Source organism: Ochotona curzoniae, unplaced genomic scaffold (genome assembly GCF_017591425.1).
Source record: "Ochotona curzoniae isolate NIBS_2020 unplaced genomic scaffold, NIBS_Ocur_1.0 contig_65, whole genome shotgun sequence".
In the NCBI taxonomy this organism is placed as follows: Eukaryota; Metazoa; Chordata; class Mammalia; order Lagomorpha; family Ochotonidae; genus Ochotona; species Ochotona curzoniae.
In genome coordinates, this window is record NW_024466508.1 from 821,144 (window position 1) to 844,488 (window position 23,345).

Consider the following 23,345-nt stretch of genomic DNA (forward strand, 5'->3'; position numbering starts at 1 on the left):
CCAGCAAGAACACTGCCCTGACCACACCCTAATGGCTGTGCCGAGGTCCTGCCCTCCAGAAGGGATCTTGGAACATTCAGGAAGGAAGCAGTGCCTGGTTAGTTTTTTTTCTACCCAAAGGGCCTTCAGGGTGTGTGCGCGTGTTTCTTTTTCAAAACATGCTTTATTTGTTTTTTAAAGATTTATTTTTATTATTTTTTCATTGGAAAGGCGGATATACAGAGAGGAGAGACAGAGAGGAAGATCTTCCGTCCGATGATTCATTCCCCAAGTGAGCGCAACGGGCCGATGCTATGCCGATCCGAAGCCAGGAGCCTCTTCCGGGTCTCCCACGCGGGTGCAGGTTCCCAAAGCTTTGGGCTGTCCTCGACTGCTTTCCCAGGCCACAAGCAGGGAGCTGGAAGGGAAGCGGGGCTGCCGGGATTAGAACCGGCGCCCATATGGGATCCCGGGCATGCAAGGCGAGGACCTTTAACCACTTGCGCCACCGCGCCGGGCCCATGCTTTATTTGTTAATTTGGAAAATGGGTTTACAGAGGGACATCTTCTGTAATCTGGGTCATTCCTTCCATGGCCGGAAAGGCTGGAGCTCTGTGTGCAGGGACCCAGCTCCTGGTCATCTTCCTTCGCTTCTTCAGGTGAAGGGACGGGGGGAACAGAACTGGTATCAGACGAGTGAGGCTGGGCAGTGTGGGTAAACACTGGGGCCCCCAGCCTGGTGGGAGAAAAACCCTCCTCTACCGACCCATGGCAACCTCAAGGGGCCAGATGGGGCTCTCACTGCGCAGCCCACCATGTGGAAGGCCACAGCCAGAATGCGCAAGTGGGGTGCTGTGGACCCCCAGTCAGACAGGTGTGAAGAGTCCCTGGCCTCCCAGCTGGGCCCCTGCACTGGTTGTGGGTCCCTCTCCAGGGACAGCAGGGGGTACATGTGGAGGGCAGGGCGTGGTCAGGAGATGGCTGAGGGGTCACTGGGATGCTATGTTAGAGAAGGCTGATGGGGAAAGCTGGGAGTCAGAAACCCCTCCTTCCAGGGTGAACATGTGAGCCCCACAACCGCACGGCACCCCAGCAGGGCTCAGGCCAGGGTGTCCTTCCCTCCAAGCTGGTCCAGCCTCATGGGGTTGGCAAGGGAAGGGCTCTGGCCTCCAGAGGCCTGGGGAGGCAGCCAGAGGGGCACCGCCCAATTCCCAGGGGTCTGGCAGGAAGTGGGCGGGAGAGCAGGCCTCAGCCTGAGTCATGTGGCAGAGTTCCAGGACCGAGCTGGAGTTTTCATTTCCTAGCTGAACTAGCTGAATTGAAGAAACGAAACTGAAGTCCTGTGGCTGCCTGGGGAGGGGTGGCCCTGAGCCCCCACCCTGCTGGCAGTCCCAGGCAGGGGGCAGGGCAGGTGCTGGCCGCTCAGACCTCAGGGGCTGGGGGCTGGTGGGGGGGCACCTGGAAGCTCCCTCCAGGTCCTACCTCCTGCTTGACCCAAGGGAGCATCAGGAAGGGGTGCCCCTGGGGGTGGGTGGGGCAGCTCCAGGCCGGCATAGGGATGGGTCTCCAGGCAGAGGCCCAGTGGAGTGCCTGGGGTGGCCTGAGTGAGTCAACCAGGTCCACTCCCTGACTGCACCTCAGGCAGAGGAGGTAGGATCAGGGTCACACCCACACCCGCGCCCAGCCTGCAGGCTGAGGAGGGGTCAGGCAAGGCTCCCTCCAGGCGCCAGCAGTTCCTGGGGGGGGAGGGGGTGAGAGAGGACCCTCCCCTCCCCCAGGCTGCAGGAAATGGAAACTTGGGCCTCCCTGCACTTCTTTGTTCAGCTCAGCCCCGCCCAAGGGGCTCCAGGCCCCCAGCCCAGGCCAGCGGGACCCCTGGGGGCAAGCACCCCAGGGAGCTCATCCAGCTGCAGGATGGCCAGTCACGGCCCCATGCACCCGACACCCCCTCCTTCCTGGGGCACTGGCGGGGGAGTTCCCCAGCACACCCCCAGGGCCCTGGCCGGGCACTGTCCCCCAGCCCCTCCTGTCCCTGGTGACTGACAAGCTCCCCAGCAGGGTTCTAGTCAGTGCAAGCCACCTAGATGGCTCCCCCAGGCCTGCCCTGGCCTTCCACACGGTGTCCGAGGTTGCCCGGAGCTCCAGCTGGGGCCCAGTGCACCCTGCCTGCTGCAGGCACCCTCAGTTCCAGCAGGACACGGGTAGGCCCCTGGCCTGCCTTTAGGTCTCTGGGTAGCTGGGAGTGGTGTGTAGGACCCTTTTCCCACAAGGGCCCCAAGTGGACCTGTAGCAGACAGCACTGGTTTCCCAGGAGTCCCCACTTCCCCATTCCCATCCAGGACCCTGCAGGGGTGGGAACATGTGTTTATTTGAGGCCTGGAAATAGTACAATGGCAGGGCAGGGGGGAGGTGAGCTGCCATGTGGGTGTGGGGATCCCAGCAGAGCGGCTCAGGTGCAGCCAGCCCCTGGACTCGGCTCTTTACTGTGTACGCACACACACACATGCCCGCTCTGTGTACAGATGGCCACACGTGCCCCCAGTGTGACCTGGGGATTGAGTTACACCCGAGGGGCCCTTGTCCCTCCCCGTGTTCCCCACCCAGGAGGGCTGAGTGCTGTAGTACTAGGTGGCCGGGGTCAGGCGTCAGGGGCTCAGGCGCAGCAGCACCGACAGCAAGCTGAGCAGGAGCCCAAAGGCCAGCAGGGTGGCGCTGGCCTGCAGCCTGCCGGGGGCAGCGCTGATGTTGCACAGCGAGCTCTGGCAGCAGTGGGTGCCCACCGAGGCCACCCCGAGGTTGATGCCAGGGCCCGGGCAGATGGGCGAGCAGTACTTGTTCAGGCTGTAGCCCAGGTCCACGTTCCCTGCAGAGGGAGGCAGGCGGTGAGGGGAGGCAGGGCAGTGAGTCCCCACCCTGGCGGCCCCGGCCGGCACTCACCGACGCCAGCGGCGGCCGACACAGTCACGCAGTACTGGTCCGAGTCTGAGCAGACGGTGGGTTTCAGGCAGTACAAGTTGCTCTTCTGATTCGAGCAGGTGAAGCATGTCAGCGAGTGGGCTGTGCAGAGAGGGCACCAGGCAGCTGTGTCACAACTGACCCAGCCGCCCGCCGGGCACCTGGGCAGTCACCCCACAGAGACCGAGCAAGGCGTGCCACCCCAGACAGGCCCCAGGGTGGCTTGGCGATGGCTCACCTGGCCCCACACTCAGCAGGGTCACCAGCAGCATCGGCAACAGGAACTTCATGCTGGAGGGGCAGGTGACGGCCACGGACTCAAACCACAGAGCGGTCCTGCGGGCAGGGCAGTTGGTTACAGGAACTGTCCAGCGAGGGCCCTGGCTCCTCCCCACAGGGGGTCACAGGGGCCCCAGGGGGTTGGACACACAGCACAGCAGTCCCCAGGGGGGTTCCTGACCTGTCCTTTGCTCACAGAACACCTGCTGGACAAGACGGTGACCCTGAGGCTGGTGCGGGGACTCTGTCCCCGGGTGGCCCCTACCTGGCAGTTCCGGGTTGGGAAGTGGTGACCACTCCTTGGGGCCAGATACTGCCTACAGCCCTGGCAACTCCCTGCCCCAGGCTAGACGGGGCCAGGGCTGGGGTGGAGTCCCCAGTTTGTCCCCTGTATGGGACCGCAAGTCACGCAGCAGGAACCCGGGTGGAGCTCTGCCTCTGCTCTATCTCCAGGCGGGACCTCTCCCCTCCCCCCGCACACACGCTCAGTGGGCAGAGAGCAGGTGGGCCAGGTCCAGCCGGGTTCTATTTCGGGAACAGCACGGGTGTGGGAGGATGCTGCCGCCCGCCTTCTGCTGGGGAACCAGGGCATGGTTTGGAAGCTCTGGAGGACGCAGCCTCCTCCTCTTCCTTCACAGCTAGGCTGTGCTTGGGGCACAGCCCTGGCGGTCTCCAAGGAGGGAGGCCCTGGCACAAACAGGTTCAGCTGGCTCCCGAGCTAGAGACGGGAACCACCCAGCCACGCGGGCCAGGGCCCATTTGGGCCACTCTCGGCGTGGAGGGGCCAGCTCGGGAAGGCGCAAGGGTACCAAGGCCCAGCTCCCCTCCCCAGGCCCCAGAGCCCTGGGCGCGGAGGCGACAGGAGAGCCGGGTGGGAAGGGACCGGTGTCCCGAGTGATGCTGCGTGGGCTACCAGGTTTCTCGTTTGCTCAATCGGAGCTCAAACAAAGCGCTCACGCGCTGCCCAGGGGCAGGTCCCGCCTGGGGGTCGCTGTCCCCTGAGCCCACAGCTGGCCGAGAAGGCGGCCGCTGCCTGCGCGCCCGCGGGCTAGCCAGGGGTTCCCGGAGCTAGTGTGGGGGAGCGGCTGCGCGCGTGCCGCCCCAGATCCCGGCGAAAGCAGGCGGGGCGGGCTGGGGGATGGGACCTCTGGCCCAGCTTCCCGGGGACGCCCGCCGGCCCCCCAGCGGATCCCCCCTCCACCGTCCCCGGGCCCCGCGGGCTCACCTCGTGCGCCCCAGAACGCTGCAGCCCGCGGACTCCCAGGCTGGCCGAGCGCGGGGCCGGCTGGGGGGCGGGGGCGGGGCGTGCGGGCCGGGGCGGGGCTCTCCGCGGGCGGGGACGGGGCTGGCCCGGTGGGCGCGCCGCGGGGAGGGGGGTCCCGGCCAGCGCGCTTGGGGCCCAGCTCCAGTCACTCAACTCCACGTGACTGGTGAGAAGACCCCTGCCCCTCCGGCCCCAGGGGGACGCGGTGGGCGTCGCTGGAGCTGGACCTGGCCTTGGCACGAATGCCTGGACTCCTGTGCAGGGCGGCTGTGGACCCTGGTCCTCGACCTTGAGCATCCCTGGGTGGTCGTGAATATGTGAAGAGGAGCCTGGGCCAGTGGGCAGTGGGGTGGAGTCCTGCCGGAGCCAGAAAAGGGAAGTCTCTTGGGGAGCAGAGAGGACTCTTCTGGCTGTGTCCCTCTGACCCCGTGAGGTGTATTGTACATGATGTTTGGTGTGTGTGATGTGTCATATGTGTGGTGTGGTGTAGATATGGCCCGGTGTCTTCGGAGCTGTGCCCTCCTTGTCTCCTGGCTGCCCTGATGCCCCCTCGTGGACCACAGCCTTGCCTGGGCCTGTGTTGTAGCTGTGGGTCGGGGTTCTGTGCCTGCTATGTCCAGGGACAGGAGATGCCTGCAGGCCCTGGTGGGGCCATCCCTCTGTGTCCAGGCCATGGCTGCCCTGCCGGTCACACTGGGCTGGGAGGACCCTGAACCCTTGGAGCTACCATAGCCCTCACCAGCCTACTAGGACAGGGGTGCCCTGTGTGCCCCTTGGTCTTTCCTGCTGGTGTCTCTATCCCGCTAGCAGTGTCAGAGCTGGAGGGTGGGCTCTTGAGCTGTGTGTCCAGCACCTGGCGGGCGGTGTGTCCACTGCAGCAGGAGCCCAGATGGGTGTTTGCAGTGCTGGGTGTGTCCTGCTCTTCATTCCAGGCCCCCAGCTCATATACCGGGGTGAGGTTTGCAAGTGCAGGCCTGGGCAGGGTGAGGAGAGGAACAGGCAGGCTCCCGTGAGTTGTGGGTGTGGAAGCCTCTATGTTCTGGTCCTCAGGGAAGGGAGAGCCAGCGAGCTGCACACGGCGCACATGGCCATGTTTTCATGGAACCCTCTCTGCCTCTCACTTGGGTCTGGGTATAAGTAACAGGTGCATCCTGGGGAAGGCACGTTTCCACTGACAGGCGGAGGGTCAGCTTTCTCCGGGGCTGGCAGGGACTTCAGCCACATCAGGGGTACTGGCAGCCTCACTCTCTTTACCATGGGATCCTGGGGACCACCGCGAGGGCTGCTTGGGAAGCGACCCTGGTTTTGGCTGGAGGGTGTGGAGTGTTCTGGAAGTGCCGGGGAGGGGGGTCTGTTCTTCAAAGGAGACCCCTCCCTCCCTCAGGGGCTGCCAGCTCCTCTCTTTGGCCTGTCTGTCCCCTGTGCTCAGCCATGGCTCAGAGGGCAGGGGGTGGAGGGAATGGCTTGGCAAGCAACAACTCGGGGACTCCCGTGGCGGGGGAAGCCTAGGCCTCCGTGAACGGGGAGTTGCAGGTCCCTGCCTGGAGGGTGGACCTGAGCCTCACTTTTCCGGACATCCCGGCAGGACCAGGACCTGGGTTGTGGATCCCTTTCTGTCTGCTGCCTACGCAGACCCTGCTCCTCCAGACACCTGCCCAGGGGAGCCTTCCCCAACCTGTGTGGCCACATCCCCTGTAGTCTAGTGGCCCCCCCCCCCCCCCCCCAGCCCAAATACCTCCAGCCTGTTCCCCAACCTTTGACCCCGGAGGAAGCGCTACGGGAGCCAGCCCTGCCTGCAGCACCCTTCCGGCCTGCAGGGCCCTGTGCTGCCGGCAGTCCTCTCTCCCCATCCGTGAGCGTGTCACAGTCTGCTCAGGTTTTGCACTTCCTCTGCCTGCATCTGCCCCCTGGAGGCCAGGCCAGGTGCAATGTAGATGCTGGATTGATGTGGTGTGGGTTGCAGAGGCAGCTTCTGGCAGTCCCGGTGGTGGTAATGGGGCAGAGGCTGAGACCTGGTGTGCGCAGTCCTGGTTCGGTGGTGCCTGCAGCAGCTCTGATTCCCCTGGGGTTCCTCAGGAGAGCTGTAGGGCTGAGCGGCCCCTCTCATGCCTCTTCCCCCCCCCCCCACTGGGGGAAAGCTGAGTATGCCTTTGGGGTGCCTCTCCCTCTTCTGCCCACCCCACTGAGGAAGCCCCAGATTCAGACCTGACAGAGCAGAACCCCCCTGTGAACCTGTTCCACAGCTAGCAGCTCCTGAAGGCTGGCTCTGGGCCCTGGATGACTCAGCTCCCTTCCCGGTGCCTCCTCCACCTGTCCTCAGGGTAGATCTGCTCTGTCAGCCTGTGGCGCCTAGAGAGTGAGCTGCACTTAGCCAGCAGACAGGTGAAAATCCAACTGATAACCCAGGCAAGCAAAGTACAGGGTTCCATGGGGGGGGAACATGCTGGCACGTCTCGGATGCGGGGGTCCCACTCTTCCTGCCGTTTCCTCTCCCTCTCCCATGCCCTCTCCCCTTTGTTGAATGTGGAGTGGCCGTCTGGGGAGGCTCACATAGGAGATCCCAAGGGCCAGGTTGGGTGATATGTGGCTGTGAACAGAGCAGATCCTCCCAGTGTTGCAGCAAACTTGAGTGTCAGCCTGGAGGGCGGGGCAGCAGCAGAAAGCCCTTAGGTGGTGCCCAATTCCGCCATGGACTCATTCAAATGGAGCCAAGCAATCAGAAGGCAGCATCAAGCCCGTCATCACCACTACTTCAGCTAGGTGCACCTTAGTCCTTCAGTGACTCGCTACCGTGTGGACCAATGAACCTCCCCCGGGAGCAGATCTCAGTCTGGTTTATCATCATTCTGGTCTGTTTTGGTGTGGTTTTTTATCTAGCATCAACATGAAACATGGCAGCAACCTCGTTTGTTGTCTTACACGAAAGAAGAAATTTCATGTGGACAGCTCTAGTTTGCAGGAAAGGATTTATTTAAGAAGAGAAGAGAAGGAGGCTGCTGTGCAGGCGGCAGGATGCAGCTCCAGGGGAGGAAAGACCGGAGTCGGATGGGAATCAGCGTCTTCTGCACCATCTCAGCTGAGTCACCCAGAAGGCAAGAAACTCATTGACAATGAACAACAAATAGAAGGGTGGGGCTGGTCAGTCCCTCCTCCCATTGTGACAGGCTGAGAATTCAGGCAGCACCTCCTGGCAGAGGCCCAGAGATGACATCAGTGTGACGTCTCCTTGCTTTGTTAGGACAACTCTGACATGGGGATTAAATATGTTGATTCTGTCCCTTTGTTCTGCAAGGGAGAAAGCTAAGAAAGACTGTATTTTTTATAAGGGACCAGAAGCCTGTTCTGAAGCATCTTTCAGCAAGTGCTGAAAAGTGCTCCCACCAGGATAGAAGGAAGATTCCAGGTGCACGAGGGAGGGTAAAAGGCAGTGCAGAATTAGCGGGGCTGGGGGGAAGGAGAGCAGGAGGAGCAGCAGGAGGAGGAGGAGCGGAATTTCCGCAAGAGGAGGAGGAGCAGAAGCAAGAGGAATAGGAGGAGGAGGAGGAGCAGAAAGAGGAGCAGGAGGAGGAGGGACAGGAGGAGGAGGGACAGGGGGAGGAGGGACAGGAGGAGGGACAGGGGGAGGAGGGACAGGAGGAGGAGGAGGGACAGGAGGAGGAGGGACAGGGGGAGGAGGGACAGGAGGAGGGACAGGGGGAGGAGGGACAGGAGGAGGGACAGGAGGAGGAGGGACAGGAGGAGGAGGGACAGGAGGAGGAGGGACAGGGGGAGGGAGGAGGAGGGGCAGGAGGAGGAGGGACAGGGGGAGGAGGGACAGGAGGAGGGACAGGAGGAGGAGGAGGGACAGGGGAGGAGGGACAGGAGGAGGAGGAGGGACAGGAGGAGGAGGGACAGGGGGAGGAGGGACAGGAGGAAGGACAGGAGGAGGAGGAGGGACAGGAGGAGGAGGAGGGACAGGAGGAGGAGGGACAGGAGGAGGAGGGACAGGAGGAGGAGGGACGGGGGAGGGAGGAGGAGGGGCAGGAGGAGGAGGGACAGGGGGAGGAGGGACAGGAGGAGGGACAGGAGGAGGAGGAGGGACAGGGGAGGAGGGACAGGAGGAGGAGGAGGGACAGGAGGAGGAGGGACAGGGGGAGGAGGGACAGGAGGAAGGACAGGAGGAGGAGGAGGGACAGGAGGAGGAGGAGGGACAGGAGGAGGAGGGACAGGAGGAGGGACAGGAGGAGGAGGAGGGACAGGGGAGGAGGGACAGGAGGAGGAGGAGGGACAGGAGGAGGGACAGGAGGAGGAGGGACAGGAGGAGGAGGGACAGGAGGAGGGACAGGAGGAGGAGGGACAGGGGGAGGAGGGACAGGAGGAGGAGGGACAGGAGGAGGAGGGACAGGGGGAGGGAGGAGGAGGGGCAGGAGGAGGAGGGACAGGGGGAGGAGGGACAGGAGGAGGGACAGGAGGAGGAGGAGGGACAGGGGAGGAGGGACAGGAGGAGGAGGGACAGGGGGAGGAGGGACAGGAGGAAGGACAGGAGGAGGAGGAGGGACAGGAGGAGGAGGAGGGACAGGAGGAGGAGGGACAGGAGGAGGGACAGGAGGAGGAGGAGGGACAGGGGAGGAGGGACAGGAGGAGGAGGAGGGACAGGAGGAGGGACAGGAGGAGGAGGGACAGGAGGAGGAGGGACAGGAGGAGGGACAGGAGGAGGAGGGACAGGGGGAGGAGGGACAGGAGGAGGAGGGACAGGAGGAGGGACAGGAGGAGGAGGGACAGGGGGAGGAGGGACAGGAGGAGGAGGGACAGGAGGAGGGACAGGAGGAGGAGGAGGGACAGGAGGAGGAGGGACAGGAGGAGGAGGGACAGGAGGAGGAGGGACAGGGGGAGGGAGGAGGAGGGGCAGGAGGAGGAGGGACAGGGGGAGGAGGGACAGGAGGAGGGACAGGAGGAGGAGGAGGGATAGGGGAGGAGGGACAGGAGGAGGAGGAGGGACAGGAGGAGGAGGGACAGGGGGAGGAGGGACAGGAGGAAGGACAGGAGGAGGAGGAGGGACAGGAGGAGGAGGAGGGACAGGAGGAGGAGGGACAGGAGGAGGGACAGGAGGAGGAGGTACAGGAGGAGGGACAGGAGGAGGAGGGACAGGAGGAGGAGGGACAGGGGGAGGAGGGACAGGAGGAGGGACAGGAGGAGGAGGGACAGGAGGAGGGACAGGAGGAGGAGGGACAGGAGGAGGAGGGACAGGAGGAGGAGGGACAGGGGGAGGAGGGACAGGAGGAGGGACAGGAGGAGGAGGGTCAGGAGGAGGAGCTGGACGAGGGACACGAAGGACCGGTAAAGATAACAAGGCAAAGGTGCTCTGGATTTCTCATGTGTGTACTTTCACGAGTCCCCGGCAAGGCGAGGCCCTGCAGTGACGGAATGTAGGCGGAGAGGCCAGGGAGCGGGGAACGTCTGCAGCTTTGTAAGTGTGCCCAGGTTGTATGCTGTATGTCTCTTAGGATAATTTCTATTGCCGGGGAAGCTGGGACATAAGTCTTCACCTTGATGGATGGACTTGAGGGTGATGACCATTTGTTCCTCCTGGGGTTTTGATCGACTGGAATGCCATGTGGACTTGTGATTTGCTATTTCTGGTGGGCCCTGTTATCATCAAGCTAGGTTAATAAAGACTCCTTAATGAACCTTAGACTCGCCTGGTGTGCTCTCACTCGCACCCCACAACAGCAGGGGAGGATGAGTAGAAGGGGGTGTGGCTAGGTAACGCTGTTTTAGCTGAAGGCGCTTGAGCTGAGTGTGATGCAGCAGCTCCCCGTGGGCCCAGCCTTGCCAGGTGCAAGTGGCAGTTCCTCCCAGGACATGTTATAGCTCTGAGTCATCGCAGAAGGCCACCCCAGGACAGTGTCAGGTCAGTGCTGCTCTCCACCCCGCACCACGCTGCCTTCCCTGTCCTCCGTGCTGGGCTGGCAGTGTGGGGCAGGTAGGGTCAGGGACAGCCCAGCTTGCCAGCACTGTGCCTGGCCTTGGGGCTTCTGCTGGCCCGGAGGCAGCCACATGGAGCCCAGTGTACATAGACCCCAGCCTATATAACCTCAGGCCAGACTGAGCCCAGCCTGCACTGACCCCACGTTGACCCCAGGGCCCAGAGCCAGTTGTCAGCCCCACATCATATCTGGGTTGGGGCCACACGAAGCACATACATACTTGGTCATCTGGCCAAGGGGGCACCAGCAGGAGGCAGCATGACTGCCAGGGGTGAGTGGCCTTCTGGGATGGGGGCTTGCAGCTGGCCTGGTGCTGCGGTGGGGAAGGGTGGCTCCGGAGCACACAGCCTGGTCCCCACCTGGACTTGTGACTGTCATGGCCAGGGCTCCAGACACACTCACAATGACACTCACTCTGGGCCTTGCTCTGGTCAGCTCCGTCTCCACGATGCCCACGTGGGTGCTGGCTTGGAGAGGGGCAGGGGGCTCAGCTGACCCGGAAGTGGGTTCCCAGATCCTCAGACCTGCCCGAGGAAATTCTTGATCTCTGCAGAGCTGACTTCGGGGTGTGGAAAAGCACTGTGTGAGCACACACACATGTTGGTCCCTGAGATCACACGTGTAGGGGCTGGGGGTGAATCATATCTAGCACACATGTGGGCAGGTCATGTGTCCCGCACCTGCCCCCAGCCCAGAGTTGCTGCCCTGCCAGGCTCCTGCGCGGGAGGGCTCAGAGGCTGCCTGGCCTCCGGGGAGGAGGCATTGCGTGACTAGGGCTGGTCTGCTGGCGGAGGGGGAAGCCCGGGCCCAGGGCAGGGTTCTGGTCTAAGGACTGGGTAGAGTCTCACAGGGAGGAGCCTGAAGGCTGACCGTGGTGGGCAGGGCTAGCCTGAAACGGATCCCTTCTCTCACCCTGCTGTAGGACCCTGCCTCCCACCAGGACACCGGGCCCCTTCCAGGGGACAGCAGCTCCTGCTGCCAGGTCTTGCACACGCCCACGTGGCTCTGAGGCCGGGCCTGGCTCCTGCATGCCCCCTGCTGGAGCTGCTTGTGCTCAGCCCTCAGCACCCCCCTGGGATGCAAGGATGCCCCTTCGGCCCTGGCCTGGGGAGTGACTCCCTTGTTGGACCATCTGGCTCTTGGTCTTTGTCATTGCCTTTACAATACGTAGATTGTGGTAAAATGACTGGCAGCTGCTGTGGCCCTAGGGCTCTCGCCCCCACTCGTGGGTGTGTGTGCAAAGGACACGCAGGGGCCGACCTTGTGGCTGTGCTGGGGAGTTCTCTTGTTTCCTAGGGCTGGATGACAAGGGGTGGGGTAGGCATGAAGTGGGGGCAGGGGCGGGGAGGGGTGAGAATGGGTGAGGTGGGGGCAGGGTGGGAGATGGTGGGTGGGGTAGGGGAGAGATGGGGCAGGGGTGGGGAGGGGCTGGGGTAGGGATGAGGTGGGAGCAGGGTGGGAGAGGTGGGTGCGGTAGGGGAGAGATGGGGTGGGGAGGGGGTGAGATGGGGTGAGGTGGGGGCAGGGTGGGAGATGATGGGTGGGGTAGGGGAGAGATGGGGCAGGGGTGGGGTAGGGGAGAGATGGGGCAGGAGTGGGGAGGGGGTGAGATGGGGTGAGGTGGGGACAGGGTGGGAGATGGTGGGTGGGGTAGGGGAGAGATGGGGTGGGGAGGGTGGGGTAGGGATGAGGTGGGGGCAGGGTGGGAGATGGCGGGTGGGGTAGAGGAGAGATGGGGCAGGGGTGGGGAGGGGGTGAGATGGGGTGAGGTGGGGGCAGGGTGGGAGATGGTGGGTGGGGTAGAGGAGAGATAGGGTGGGGAGGGGGTGAGATGGGGTGAGGTGGGGGCAGGGTGGGAGATGGTGGGTGGGGTAGGGGAGAGATGGTGCAGGGGTGGGGAGGGGTGGCTGGCAGCTGGGTATTTAGACTAGTCATCTTGGGGCTGGGGCAGTTCCTGCCTGGGGGCCTGATACTGGGCTTCAGGTTTTGGGAGGCTGGGTGAGAACTGGGGCGCCTAGGAAGGTGTTGGCCTGTGGGGTTGCAGTCAAATACCTGGGGAAGGTAGAAGGCTGTGGGAGAGACCAGGTAAATGGCAGAGGCTTGCCTGTGCCACAGCTCCCTGCCCCCACAGCTCCCCGCCTGTCCCCACAGCTCCCCGCCTGTCCCCACAGCTCCCTGCCTGTACCCCACAGCTCCCGGCCTGTCCCCACAGCTCCCTGCCTGTCCCCACAGCTCCCGGCCTGTCCCCACAGCTCCCTGCCTGTACCCCACAGCTCCCGGCCTGTCCCCACAGCTCCCTGCCTGTCCCCACAGCTCCCGGCCTGTCCCCACAGCTCCCTGCCTGTCCCCACAGTTCTGTGGCTGGTCTCAGCTCCACCCTAGGATAATCCTGTATGCTCAACTTGGTGCCACAACTTTGCACCCAGCAAACTCTTTGTCCAGGAGAAGGGTTGATGCAAGAGGGAAGAAACACGCGGAGACCTGGAGCCGCCCCTCCTGAGGCTCCTGCGTGTCTGCAGGACGATGATGCTCAGGGCCAGGCAGACCCCTCGTTCAGAATGGGTGTTCCAGGGCCCGGTCACAGACACCCCAGGAGTCCTGACCCCAGCAAAGGCAGCACGGACAGTAAGACATTCTCTTGACAAGACACACCGTCTTCTTTTCTTGGATGCCAAGCCTTCTCCTTACGGGCAGACCCACCTGTGGAAAAGCTTGTTTCAGAGCCAGAAAATCGAACTTTTGTTTCCTATTGGAGAATTCATGCTCAGTTCTCAGGTTTTTGATCACGTAGTTGGCTCTGTGAGTCACTGGACAGGCGAGTGACAGGGAGGGAGTGGAGTGGGGACCCCATCAGAGGGTTTACTCTCCACGTCCCCCAGAGCTGGAGCTGTGTCAGCTGAAGTTAGGGCCCCAAACCTGCATCTGGGTCCCTCATGTGGGTGCCAGGGTCCCAAGGATTTTAGCCAACAGGCAGAAGCAGGAAGCTAGATCAGAGGTGGAGCAGCCGGGACACACACTGACACCATGATTCTGGCGTGCAGGTGGGGGCTTACCCGCTGATACACGAGATACCTTGCCTCCGTTTGTTTTTTACTTCTATCATTTAGCTTAGAGCACATGAGGGACTAGGCAAGTGGGGTCTTTCTTGGTCAAAGGCAAGTCCTGAACGCTGATTTGCACTGTAGAGGCCAGCAGGTGGCGCTGCACTCATACCTGCTGTTCACTTTGAAGCCCCTGAGCATCTAACTGGGACTAGGCTCTCCTGCCCTGCCGGGGAGCCACGCGTGGCTGCTGACTCCTGCAGACGTCTCGCTATCTGTCAGACAGCACCGATTCACCTCGGTCCTCCGCCTAGAAGTGCTGGAGTTAATGGTTTTAGCTTGGGTGAGACACGGTAGGCCAGGTAGGAGATGCTGAGGGAATTCTACCAGACACACCACAACATGTGTGTACACAGATGCACACATAGACACACAACACACAGGTACAACACACATAACAGGTATATATAACATGCAACACACACAGGTCCAAGCGCACAACATACATATATCGCATGGACACACAGAGGGGCGTGTGCACAGCACGCGTGCGCGCAGAGGTGTGTGCAGACAGCACAGCACACATGGATACCCGTGTAGACACAGACAGCACTTTCCAGAACCAAAGACCTCTTCTTCACCAAGTCCTCGCTGGAGAGGGTCATTGGTGGTGGGGGTCAGGTGGCGCTGTCCCCCAGCGCTGTAGCAGGCAAAGGTTGCTCAGCTGGGTCTGAGCCGGGGACGCCCGGTCACTGGGTGGCTGTTCCTGACCAGGCTACAGTGCATCAGCCCCTAGCTGGGTGTGGGGCCCAGACAGCCAGCATCCCCACAGGGGTTAGCCTGAGGTGAGCTGCTGGTACCCGCCAGGGGCCATCGCACCTCCCCTGGACAGTCGGCCGTCTCGGGCTGCTTGCTCCTGGGTGGTACTCATGGCTGCTGTTACACAGGTGGGCATTTGCTGCCAAGGTCAGTACTGCCCAGATGAGCTGTGATGCCAGTGGAGTCCACCAAAGGGGCTGGGAGGTTGGGGAGGCCCCCAGGTGGCCTCACACTTTCAAGTTAGCCAGGGAGCATGTGAGAGGGAGGCAGAAGCGGGTCTCAGGCTGTGGCCAGCTACCCGTGGGGCTCGGCCGGGTGGGGGGCGGGTTGTCTGCCCTGTGGTTTTCAGCCTGCTTCTCTGGGCATGCTGACCAGAGCCCAAAGTCTCAGCTGCCCCAGCCCACTTCCTCCAGCCAGTGTGGAGCTTCGCCAGCTGACAAGCAAGCGTAAGTCAGTGTGAAGCCAGCAGGGAGGCGGCCAAGAAGCTCCACCTTGACCCTGCGGTAGCAGGACCCTCTACTGGAGCCGGCCATTGTCTGGGTTGTGTGCCAGGCTTTCCAGCACAGAATTCAATCCCATAGCAAGAGGGAACAATTAAAAAAAAAGATTTATTTATTTATTGGAAAGTCAGATAAACAGAGAGGAAGATTTCTGTCCAATGATTCACTCTACAATGACCAGAGCGCAGCTGATCTGAGACCAGAAGCCTGGAGCCTCTTCTGGGTCTCCCACGCGGGTGCAGGGTCCCAAAGCTTTGGGCCGTCCTCGACTGCTTTCCCAGGCCCCAAGCAGGGAGCTGGAAGGGAAGTGGGGCTGCCAGGATTAGAACCGGGGCCCATATGGGATCCCGGTGCATTCAAGGTAAGCATTTTAGCCACTAGGCTACTGTGCTAGCCCTGAGGGACCAGTTGTTTTTTTTTTTTTTTTTTTAAAGAAACATCTTTTTAAACTTTTATTTGAAAGACACAGTTGAGAGAAAGAGAGAATCCAGTCTGGTTCACTTCCCAACTTCCCACAGTTGCAGCAGCTGGACTGGACTGGGCTGGAGCCAGGGGCCAGGAGCTTTGCTCTAGTGTCCCACATGGGTGCAGGGGCCTAAGGAATGGGGCTTTGCTTCACGCTTGCCCTGGCTTGGGCCGCTCTCCCTTCGCCCTGGAGCTGTCATTGCCACAGGAGTCCACGGACTCCCCCCACCTCTGCCTGCAGACACTGGGTGCTGCAGCTACGCTCCCAGAGAGGGTCCCACCGCCTAGCCCTGTGCCTCTCTGGTCTACCTGCCCATCCGGGCTAGGTGTAGGCCCCCGCCTGCAGGCCTCAGCATCCTGCATTCCACAGACACCTGTGCTGGCCCGAGCTGGGCTGTCAGCTGGTACCCTCAGCTGTGGTTGGTCTTTGGGGTCCTGCTGTGAACTGTGCCCAGACGGGTCCAGAGGGTGTGACAACATGGCTGCCGCATGGCTGGGCAGGCTGAGCACTGTGCACCAGCGTGCGCCCAAGGCGGGTTTTGTATGACGAACGGTAACTGGCTGGGGGCTGGGGGTGCTTGGGGATGTCCCTCCTCCCCCACTCGGAACAGTCGGGAGGGCAGCTCGGGGCCACTCCTGTGGAGTTGGGGAGATGGACAGGGTGGGGTGGGGGTGCAGGGGACCCTGTTGAGCGAGTGGTGCCCACTGTAAGGGATCGTCCGAGGGCTCCGCAGCAGCTCCCGGCCCTTCCCAGCCCCTCCTGCCTTCCCGTACCACGGACGGCCGTCTGGGCGTCTTCCTGCGGCCAGGCCTGTGTCAGGGCTGGGACCAGACAGTGCAGGGAGGGTCTGTCTGAGGGGGGAACGATGCTGCTGCTAGTATGACCGGGCTGGGGGCTTTCCCTCTACACCGCCACTCACCGGGTCGGGCCCCCCTTGGCATTTCCGTGATCTGGGTGTCTTGAGGTCCGCGGCCCTCCTATGTTGCCACTCACTGGGCTGGGTGCCCCTCTGCATTTCCGTAATCTGAGTGTCTTGAGGTCTGTGGCAACGCCGGGTCCAGAGTCCTTGGGGTGTGCTCCTCTTGGGGGAGGGGCTGGGAGCCTGGGTGGGAGGGTCTTTGGGCCATCCAGCTGTGAGCTGCTGTCCCTCCCAGGCTGTGGCTGGGAGCCGTGAATCACTGGAGCCCTGGGGTGGCCTGAGGACCGTCTCCCCAGGGACCCCCAGACTCTGTGCGTGGATTTCATAGCCCCTGGCCCTGCAGGGAGTTGTGGCACTTGCTTGAAACCAAAGTGTGGGACGAGGAGATGCAGGGAGGTCCTCTCCCCGGACCCCTGCCAGATCCCTGTGGGGGGTCTGTGCTGGGGGCAGGGGACATGGTGATGGAACAGCAGACATAGTGGAAAGGGGATGGGTATGTTGGACCCTGAAGGGTGTCCCTCAGTCCCTCGGTCCTCCAACCCATGGCCCAGACGCGGAGACAGAGGCATGGAGAAGTAAACTCGCTCAACAATAGCAGGTCTGCCGTTGCGGTGGGCCCTCTACTGTCCCCAAGCAAGTGGCTGGAGGCCTTAGCACCTGCAGCCCCAGGTGGGCTCTGCCTGGAGTGGAGAGGCAGCAGGGCTGAGGGCTTGAGGCCCCGCACTGTAGGGGTGGGATGAAGAGGTGGGGCCTGACTTCCCCTGGTCTTCTGGATGTCACACAGGCTTCCGTTAGGAGAGGATCATAGCAAGTCTCAAAGTGGCTACTTGGCAGGGGGAGTGGCCCAAACAACCCAGGGTATCAGAGGCACCACAGAAAAGGGGTAGAGGTGGAAGTGGGACCAAGAGTTGCTCGGAAAGGAGGTGTGGGTGGAGCAGAGCTGTGCCAGGTCTCTTCTGCTGGTGATCTCATGTTGTCTGGGCAGCCTGGTGGCCCTGTGACCCGCACTGTGCTGATAACAGGCACCCAGAGGTGAGTAAGAGTGGTGCTGGGATAGTCTGAGCGTGTGGTGCTCCTAGAGACTGACTCATGCCAGGTAACATGACACTCTGTTCTCCACCTTTGTTACCTCCTCTGACAGAAGGGCTGCCCCTGTTGCCACCACTGCCATCACCACCATCACCATTATCATCACCATCACCATGACTGCCATCATCACCACGACCATCATCACAACCATCATCACCATCCTCATCACCACCATCACCATCATCACCACCACCACCGTCACAATCACCACCACCATCACCACCATCACCACCATCATCACCATCATCACCATCATCACCACCATCACCATCACCACCACCATCATCACCACCGCCATCACCATCACCATCACCACCATCACCACCACCATCACCATCACCACCACCATCACCACCATCACCATCATCACCACCATCATCATCCTCATTACCATCATCATCACCACCACCACCATCATCACCACCGTTATCACATCCACATGGAGCGAGAGTTAGCACTTCACTGGGAAGTGTGTGGCAGGGGCCTGGGTGGGTGTTTGTACTCAGGGACACTGGCCAGAAGTTTGAGTTGCCTGGAGGTGACCTGCAGGCTGAGGGGGCCAAGGGGCCTGTGCTCACCTGAGGGCCTCTGCCTTAGTTTGTGAGCACTTGAGCCCTTGGCCACAGCGGTTGAAGAGCCTGGTCCCTGGAGGAGCTGAACCGGCTTTGTAGCTCTAGTTGCTGAAGGTGCCCGGCTTCCCAGGGATGATGTGGCCTCCCAGCCCCATCAGGTGTGGGTTCCAGGTGTGGCGACCCTGACCTTTGGGAACTTGATCATGGAGGCATCTTCCTGCCCACCAGCCACTGGGTTGCTGGAGAGACCAGCCTTGGTTAGGACAACAAATGCTCCTCCCTGGGCACTGGTCATGAGTGAGCGAGTGGGGTGTCACCTGGCTTCCTTATCACAGATCTCCTGACCCCTGGCCCACTCCCTGCCTGCCTGGCCACAGGTAAACATGACAAGGATGTGGTTACCAGGGAGCCTGCTTGGGGGAGGGGCAGCCTTGCACCTGCTACCACGCCTGTTCCCAAATCCTGGTGTGCAGGGGCAGGTGGGTCTGTCCCTTCCACCGGCTATGGAGAAGGGGGCCTGGGGGCACTTTTTTCTTTAGGAAGTGGGGTCCCCTGGCTATTCCTGGGTGCTGTGAGGATCAAAGTGTGCTGAGACAGCCCCCAACCACTGCCCAGGCTCAGCTGCAGGAGATGGGGGAGCATTCAGCTGAGCCAGAGGGGCCCCCCGACACAGGAGATGGGGGACCCTGTGCTTCGGCTAGGGCTACAAAGGCTTATGGGAGGATGGGAGGCAAAAGCCATGGCATCCATCCCGCAGCGCTGTTTGGGCAGTCAGCCACCTGGAGTCTTGCTGGGGCCAGTCAGGGCAGTCCTACCCCAGTCTCCTCAGGGACAGGCCTGGTCAGAGGACCTCTGTGTGCTCCCAGTGTCCCCTCAGCTCCCATGGCCACATGCTGATCTAGTCTGACAGGTGTACAGGGACACACAGAGGGGCGGCTCTGTGGGGACATGGCGGGGCGATGCAGAAAACCTTCCGAGAAGTGCCTTTACTCTGGTTTCCAGTTCCCCGGAAGGCAAGAGGTGTGGCCATGGCCACTAGCCCCAGGTGGACAAGGGGCCAGAGGCCGGGTGTGCTGCCCATGGTGTCTTGTTGTGGCCACACCTTGCAGATGACACATGTGTGGATGTGTGGTTGAGAGCAGGGGAGGAGCAAGAGCCCAGCCCAGTCCAGCTAACGGAGCCCTATAAACAGCAGGCTGGCTGCCTCCTGCTCATTTGCTCTGCTCATAGACACTGCCTGCCTGCCCATCTGCCCAGCCTGGGGATGAGGACCCATCTGCTGTGGTTGCTGCCTCTGCTGCTGCTGGCACGGCCAGGTGAGTCCCAGAGCACCAGGGTCTGGCCACCTCCCTGAGGCCCTGGGCTGCTCTGGGCTGCCTGGAATGGCTGGCCCCAGGAGCTGTCTGTACCTTCTCCCCCAACCTGGCTGCTTATGAGTTATTTAGTTGGAAGGCAAAGCTAGAGAGAGAGGGAAGGGGAGAGGAAGGAGTGAGAGAAGGAAATGGACGGAAAGAGAGAAAGGCGATCCTGTGTCCACTGTTTCATTTCCCAAATGGCCATTGCCACCAGGCCTGGGCCAGGGCAGAGCCAGGAGCTCAGCCAGGTGTCCACACGGCTGGCCAGGGCCCAGGCACTCTCGGGGTCCCCTGCTGCCTTCCGAGGCACATCAGACTAGAAGTGATATGGGATGTGGGGGGCCCGTCTGCACCCCAGCACCAGCCACCCTCTCTTCTTCCTGGACGTGTGGCTGTACTTGCAAAGTCCTGGGAGCTGCCCTCCATGAACTGATGGGGGATTTCCAGGTCGGGTGCTGGACTTCTGGCCGCCCGGGGCCTTGGTTTCAGCTTTGGAAAGTGGGTGGGGCACAGGGTAACTTCTGGGACTTTCTGGAAGGCATTGACAGGCTGAGTCTGTGCTGTGTGCTGCTCATGCCCTGGGTGCCAGGGGAGTGTTGGGCAGGGGGCCTGGGCAGGGCTTGGTCTCTGACCCTGCCGTGTCTCCCACAGCCCGGATGCTGACATGCCATGACTGTATGGCTATGAGGAACTGCTTCCAGCCCACGTCTTGCCCAAATGGCACACGCTACTGCCTGACCACGTGGAACAGTGAGTCCCTCCCTCTCTCCCTTGGCGGGTGGGGTGGGTGGGCAGTGCTTGGGACCAGCAGGACAAGAGGAAGGGCCTGTGGGGCTAACCCAGGTGCTGGTGTGAGTACTGGGGCAGCCCTGACCCAGGCTCCTCCTCCTGAAGTGGGCTCCATAGGAAGAGGGATGGGCATCCGTGCACAGGAGATGCCCCCTTGGTGTGGGCACACAGCAAGTGATCTGGGGCCTGTAGCCAGAAAGGGAGAGGGTGGGGGCACTGGGCCCCGTCTCTGGCTGTGCACTGAGCCCTCTGGCCGGCCCTGTGAGCCGGGGGGGAGCTGTCAGCAAGCTGGGCGTCCTAAGGGCAGGAGCAACTCACAGCCCCTGCTGTGTTCTACAGGTCTCCCCAGCCAGAAAACGCTGGTGATAAAGTCGTGTGCTTACACCTGCCCTGGCTATCAGGAGAGCTTGTCTCAGTCCAGGGCCTCCTGCTGCAACACTGATGTCTGCAATGGGTCAGCGCACCACAGTGGCTTCTGGGGGCTGCTGGCCCTCAGCCTCGGGGTCGCCATCCTCTGCACGTAGCTGTGGGGCTCAGCCCTGGGAACATGCCAGAGCCTCGGGCTTAGCCCTGTCCCCTGGGAACCACCACCGGCAGTGTGGCCTCAGGCAAGGCGACTCCTGCGGAGAAGGACATGGGAGACTTGCGAGCTTCAGCCTGGCTGGAGACTCCGCACACAGATGCTGGTGCCGCAGCTGTCCAGAGGGGCCCCAGAGGCGGCCTCCTGCCGGCTTCCAAGGCAGCACCCTGGGACCCCGTGCCGGGCCTGAGGCTGGCGCCCTGGAGCTTTCTGGGGCCCCTGGGTGAGCCGGTTTCCCCCGCTCCCTCCCTCCTTGTCCGGCTCTTGAGTGGACAGCTGTCTCCTGGATCCAAATCCTGGCAAATGGCTGCAGAGACTGGCCAGCACACGAGGAAAGGCGCTTGGCTGCATGGCAGATGGGCACTGTGTGGTTGGTGCCAGTGGCAACAGGGCTGGCAGAAGGGGTCAGCATCAGGCTGCCCTTCTGAGCTTCCTGAAGGACACAGAATGTCTGGCCCTGACTGGAATCAGCTGCTGTAGACTGCACGGTGCTGTGCCCCAGGATGGGGGTCCCAGGGCCCAGCCTCCCCAGCCCCCAGGCCAAGCCCTCAGCCTTGGGGATTCCTGTGAACCAGACCTACTTCAATAAAAGTCTCCATGGAGCTCACGCCCGTCTGTGTCCGTGGGGGCCCTGGGTGGGCCCTCCTCCTGCTGAGAGACCCCCACCTCTTCCGGCCAACAGTGGGCTCCCTGGGCGCAAGGCCGGTGTCCGGCAGTGACCAGAGCTGGGATTCAGGTGCTGGTATGTCCCTCCCCCGCTTCCCTGACAAGTGCCACTTTCTGGAGGGGATTGAAGATGTCGCCTGGGCACAGCAAACGCCACCTGCCTTGAAACTGTGCGTTTGTGTTGTGTGCCGTGTGGCCGGAGCGCAGCCTCCTCCTGCTAGCACATGGGCTGGGGTTGGGTGGGTGGGGAGGGGTCCACATCGTCTCCTGCTCTGTCCGTACACAATGAGCGGGTTCCTCCTGCCTGCCTGCTCGGCAGCATCTTGTTTCATCCCCGGACCTCAGAGATGCCTTGGGGATTGCCACCAGGGATGCCTGCTTGGCCACGTGGGTCACAGCTGCCATGGTGAAACTGGCCGGGCAGGACCGCATTCCCCTGGGGGCCGCCCCTGCTTGGCAGCCGGTGCTAGTCATGGGGTGCGGAGCTTGCAGCCCCTGCACCATCCTGACTCAGCGCCACTGTCTTCTCACCGCCGTATGGTGCCCAGCTGAGGTGGTATCGCATCCACAGAATGTTAGCTCTGGTTACAGTGAGAGGCAGGGCAACGGACCGACACCCCTCAGCTGAGTGCGGCCGGGAACAGCACCTTCACGGGGCTCTTAGACACCCCTCAGCTGAGTGCGGCCCCGAGCAGCACCTTCACGGGGCTCTTACGGGGCAGTTGGCAACGGCTTGTTGTGCTTGCACAGCCTGTGTCCGTCTCTTCTCCCATCTGGTATTAAGATAACCAGGCTGAGGACTGGATTCCAGGAAGTGAGAATGATCCGTGCGGAAGGCCATGTAGATGGCTCGTCTGCGAGCTCGCAGTGTCAGAGTTTCACAGCCAGCAAGCAAAGCAGGAATTACGACAGTGGCGGGCAGTGCACTTAGGAATGAGCTGTGTTACCCCACTCAGTTTCCAACTCTGCAGTGGGCTCAGAGTTCAAGAGCCTGGATGCGCTGACGAGGCAGTGCTGGGGTGAGGTGCAGAGGCAGGGTCCGACTGTACCAGAGGCGTCGGGAGCCAGCTTCCTGCGCTGGTCAGCATTATCTCTGTTAAGAAGAAGCAAGTAGAGCTTGGAAATGAGGCCCTGGTTGGTCACGCGCTTGGGGAAGCCTGACCCCTCCACCACTTCCACGGAGTGGAGCCTGAGGCACTGCTATGCGGGAGCCATCTGATCCTGGCTTCCCGGCCCAGCCCTGAGCTCATGGCAGCTCTGGGGCCCGTATTCCTCATTTGCCAAGCAGTGTGCAGGGGCCCAGACACAGAGGTGGGGGCAGGAAGGCTGGGTATGGGCTCTTAGGGCCAGCGATCCTGGCCTTGGGCTGCTTGCCAAGCTGGGCCTGAAGCTGGCTCATTGTTGCTCTGCATGACTTGCACAGGAACTGCCACACTTCCCAAGGCCCCCAAGAGTTCCATGTCCCCTGGGCCCGGCCGTGGCAGGGTGGCCCTGCTTCAGCACTGTTCCCTATCTGTGTCCCTCACCCCTGGCCCGGATGCCCAGGGGCCGCCTTCCTGACCTCTATCTCCAGAAGCTGGTGCTGCATGCCCCCTCCAGTGGCTGGGGACCTGGGCCAGCCTGCAGCAGCTTCCTCGCCCAGGGAGGGTACTAATGGGTCCATGGTGGTGCCAGGCCTGGTCAGTTAGCAGGAAGCAGAGCGTGTGGAGTGGCCACAGGTGTGTGCGTCATGCCTCGTTCTGCAGCTAGGGCTGGAGTCTTGCAGGCTGGCCTTGCAGTGGACGAGAGCCCAGGGCCGGCAGGGAAGAGGCACAGGTGGCGGCTGAGTACCTGGGGAGCCTAGGCCGCCCCTCGGCCTGGAGTCAGCGGTGCACCCTGGGATCTGTGTGCTGCTTCTGAAACCTGCGCCTCAGCTGCCTCCCGAAGGTGTGCGCCCCACGTGGATCTCACTGCGCGTTTCAGCTGCTCTGCCACCAGGGTCTCAGGGATGCCCCACGGGCAGGCAGGTACAGCGGGCAGCCCCTGGGGCAGGCAGGCACAGTGGGCGGGGTCAGCTCCCAGTCCCCAGGGCAGGCAGGTACAGCAAGAGGGGGGCAGCTCCCAGCC

The 23,345-nt window shown here is 62.1% G+C and overlaps 2 protein-coding genes across 2 annotated transcripts; one reads left to right on the forward strand and one right to left on the reverse strand.

Annotated features, from left to right (window-relative positions):
- Nucleotides 1-2,553: 2,553 nt before the first annotated feature.
- On the reverse strand, nt 2,554-4,521 carry LY6E (lymphocyte antigen 6 family member E). The gene is made up of 4 exons (XM_040991693.1): nt 4,439-4,521; nt 3,173-3,270; nt 2,917-3,036; nt 2,554-2,842 (listed from the first exon to the last, which is right to left on the reverse strand). The coding sequence occupies exons 2-4, from the start codon at nt 3,222-3,224 to the stop codon at nt 2,625-2,627; spliced, it is 390 nt and encodes a 129-aa protein (XP_040847627.1). The 5' UTR covers nt 3,225-3,270; nt 4,439-4,521; the 3' UTR covers nt 2,554-2,624.
- Nucleotides 4,522-19,113: 14,592 nt separating this feature from the next.
- On the forward strand, nt 19,114-20,517 carry LOC121163878 (lymphocyte antigen 6D-like). Its single transcript, XM_040991601.1, has 3 exons — nt 19,114-19,165; nt 19,856-19,954; nt 20,333-20,517. Exons 1-3 carry the CDS (start codon nt 19,114-19,116, stop codon nt 20,515-20,517), a joined length of 336 nt encoding a protein of 111 aa, XP_040847535.1.
- The last annotated feature ends 2,828 nt before the right edge of the window (nt 20,518-23,345 follow it).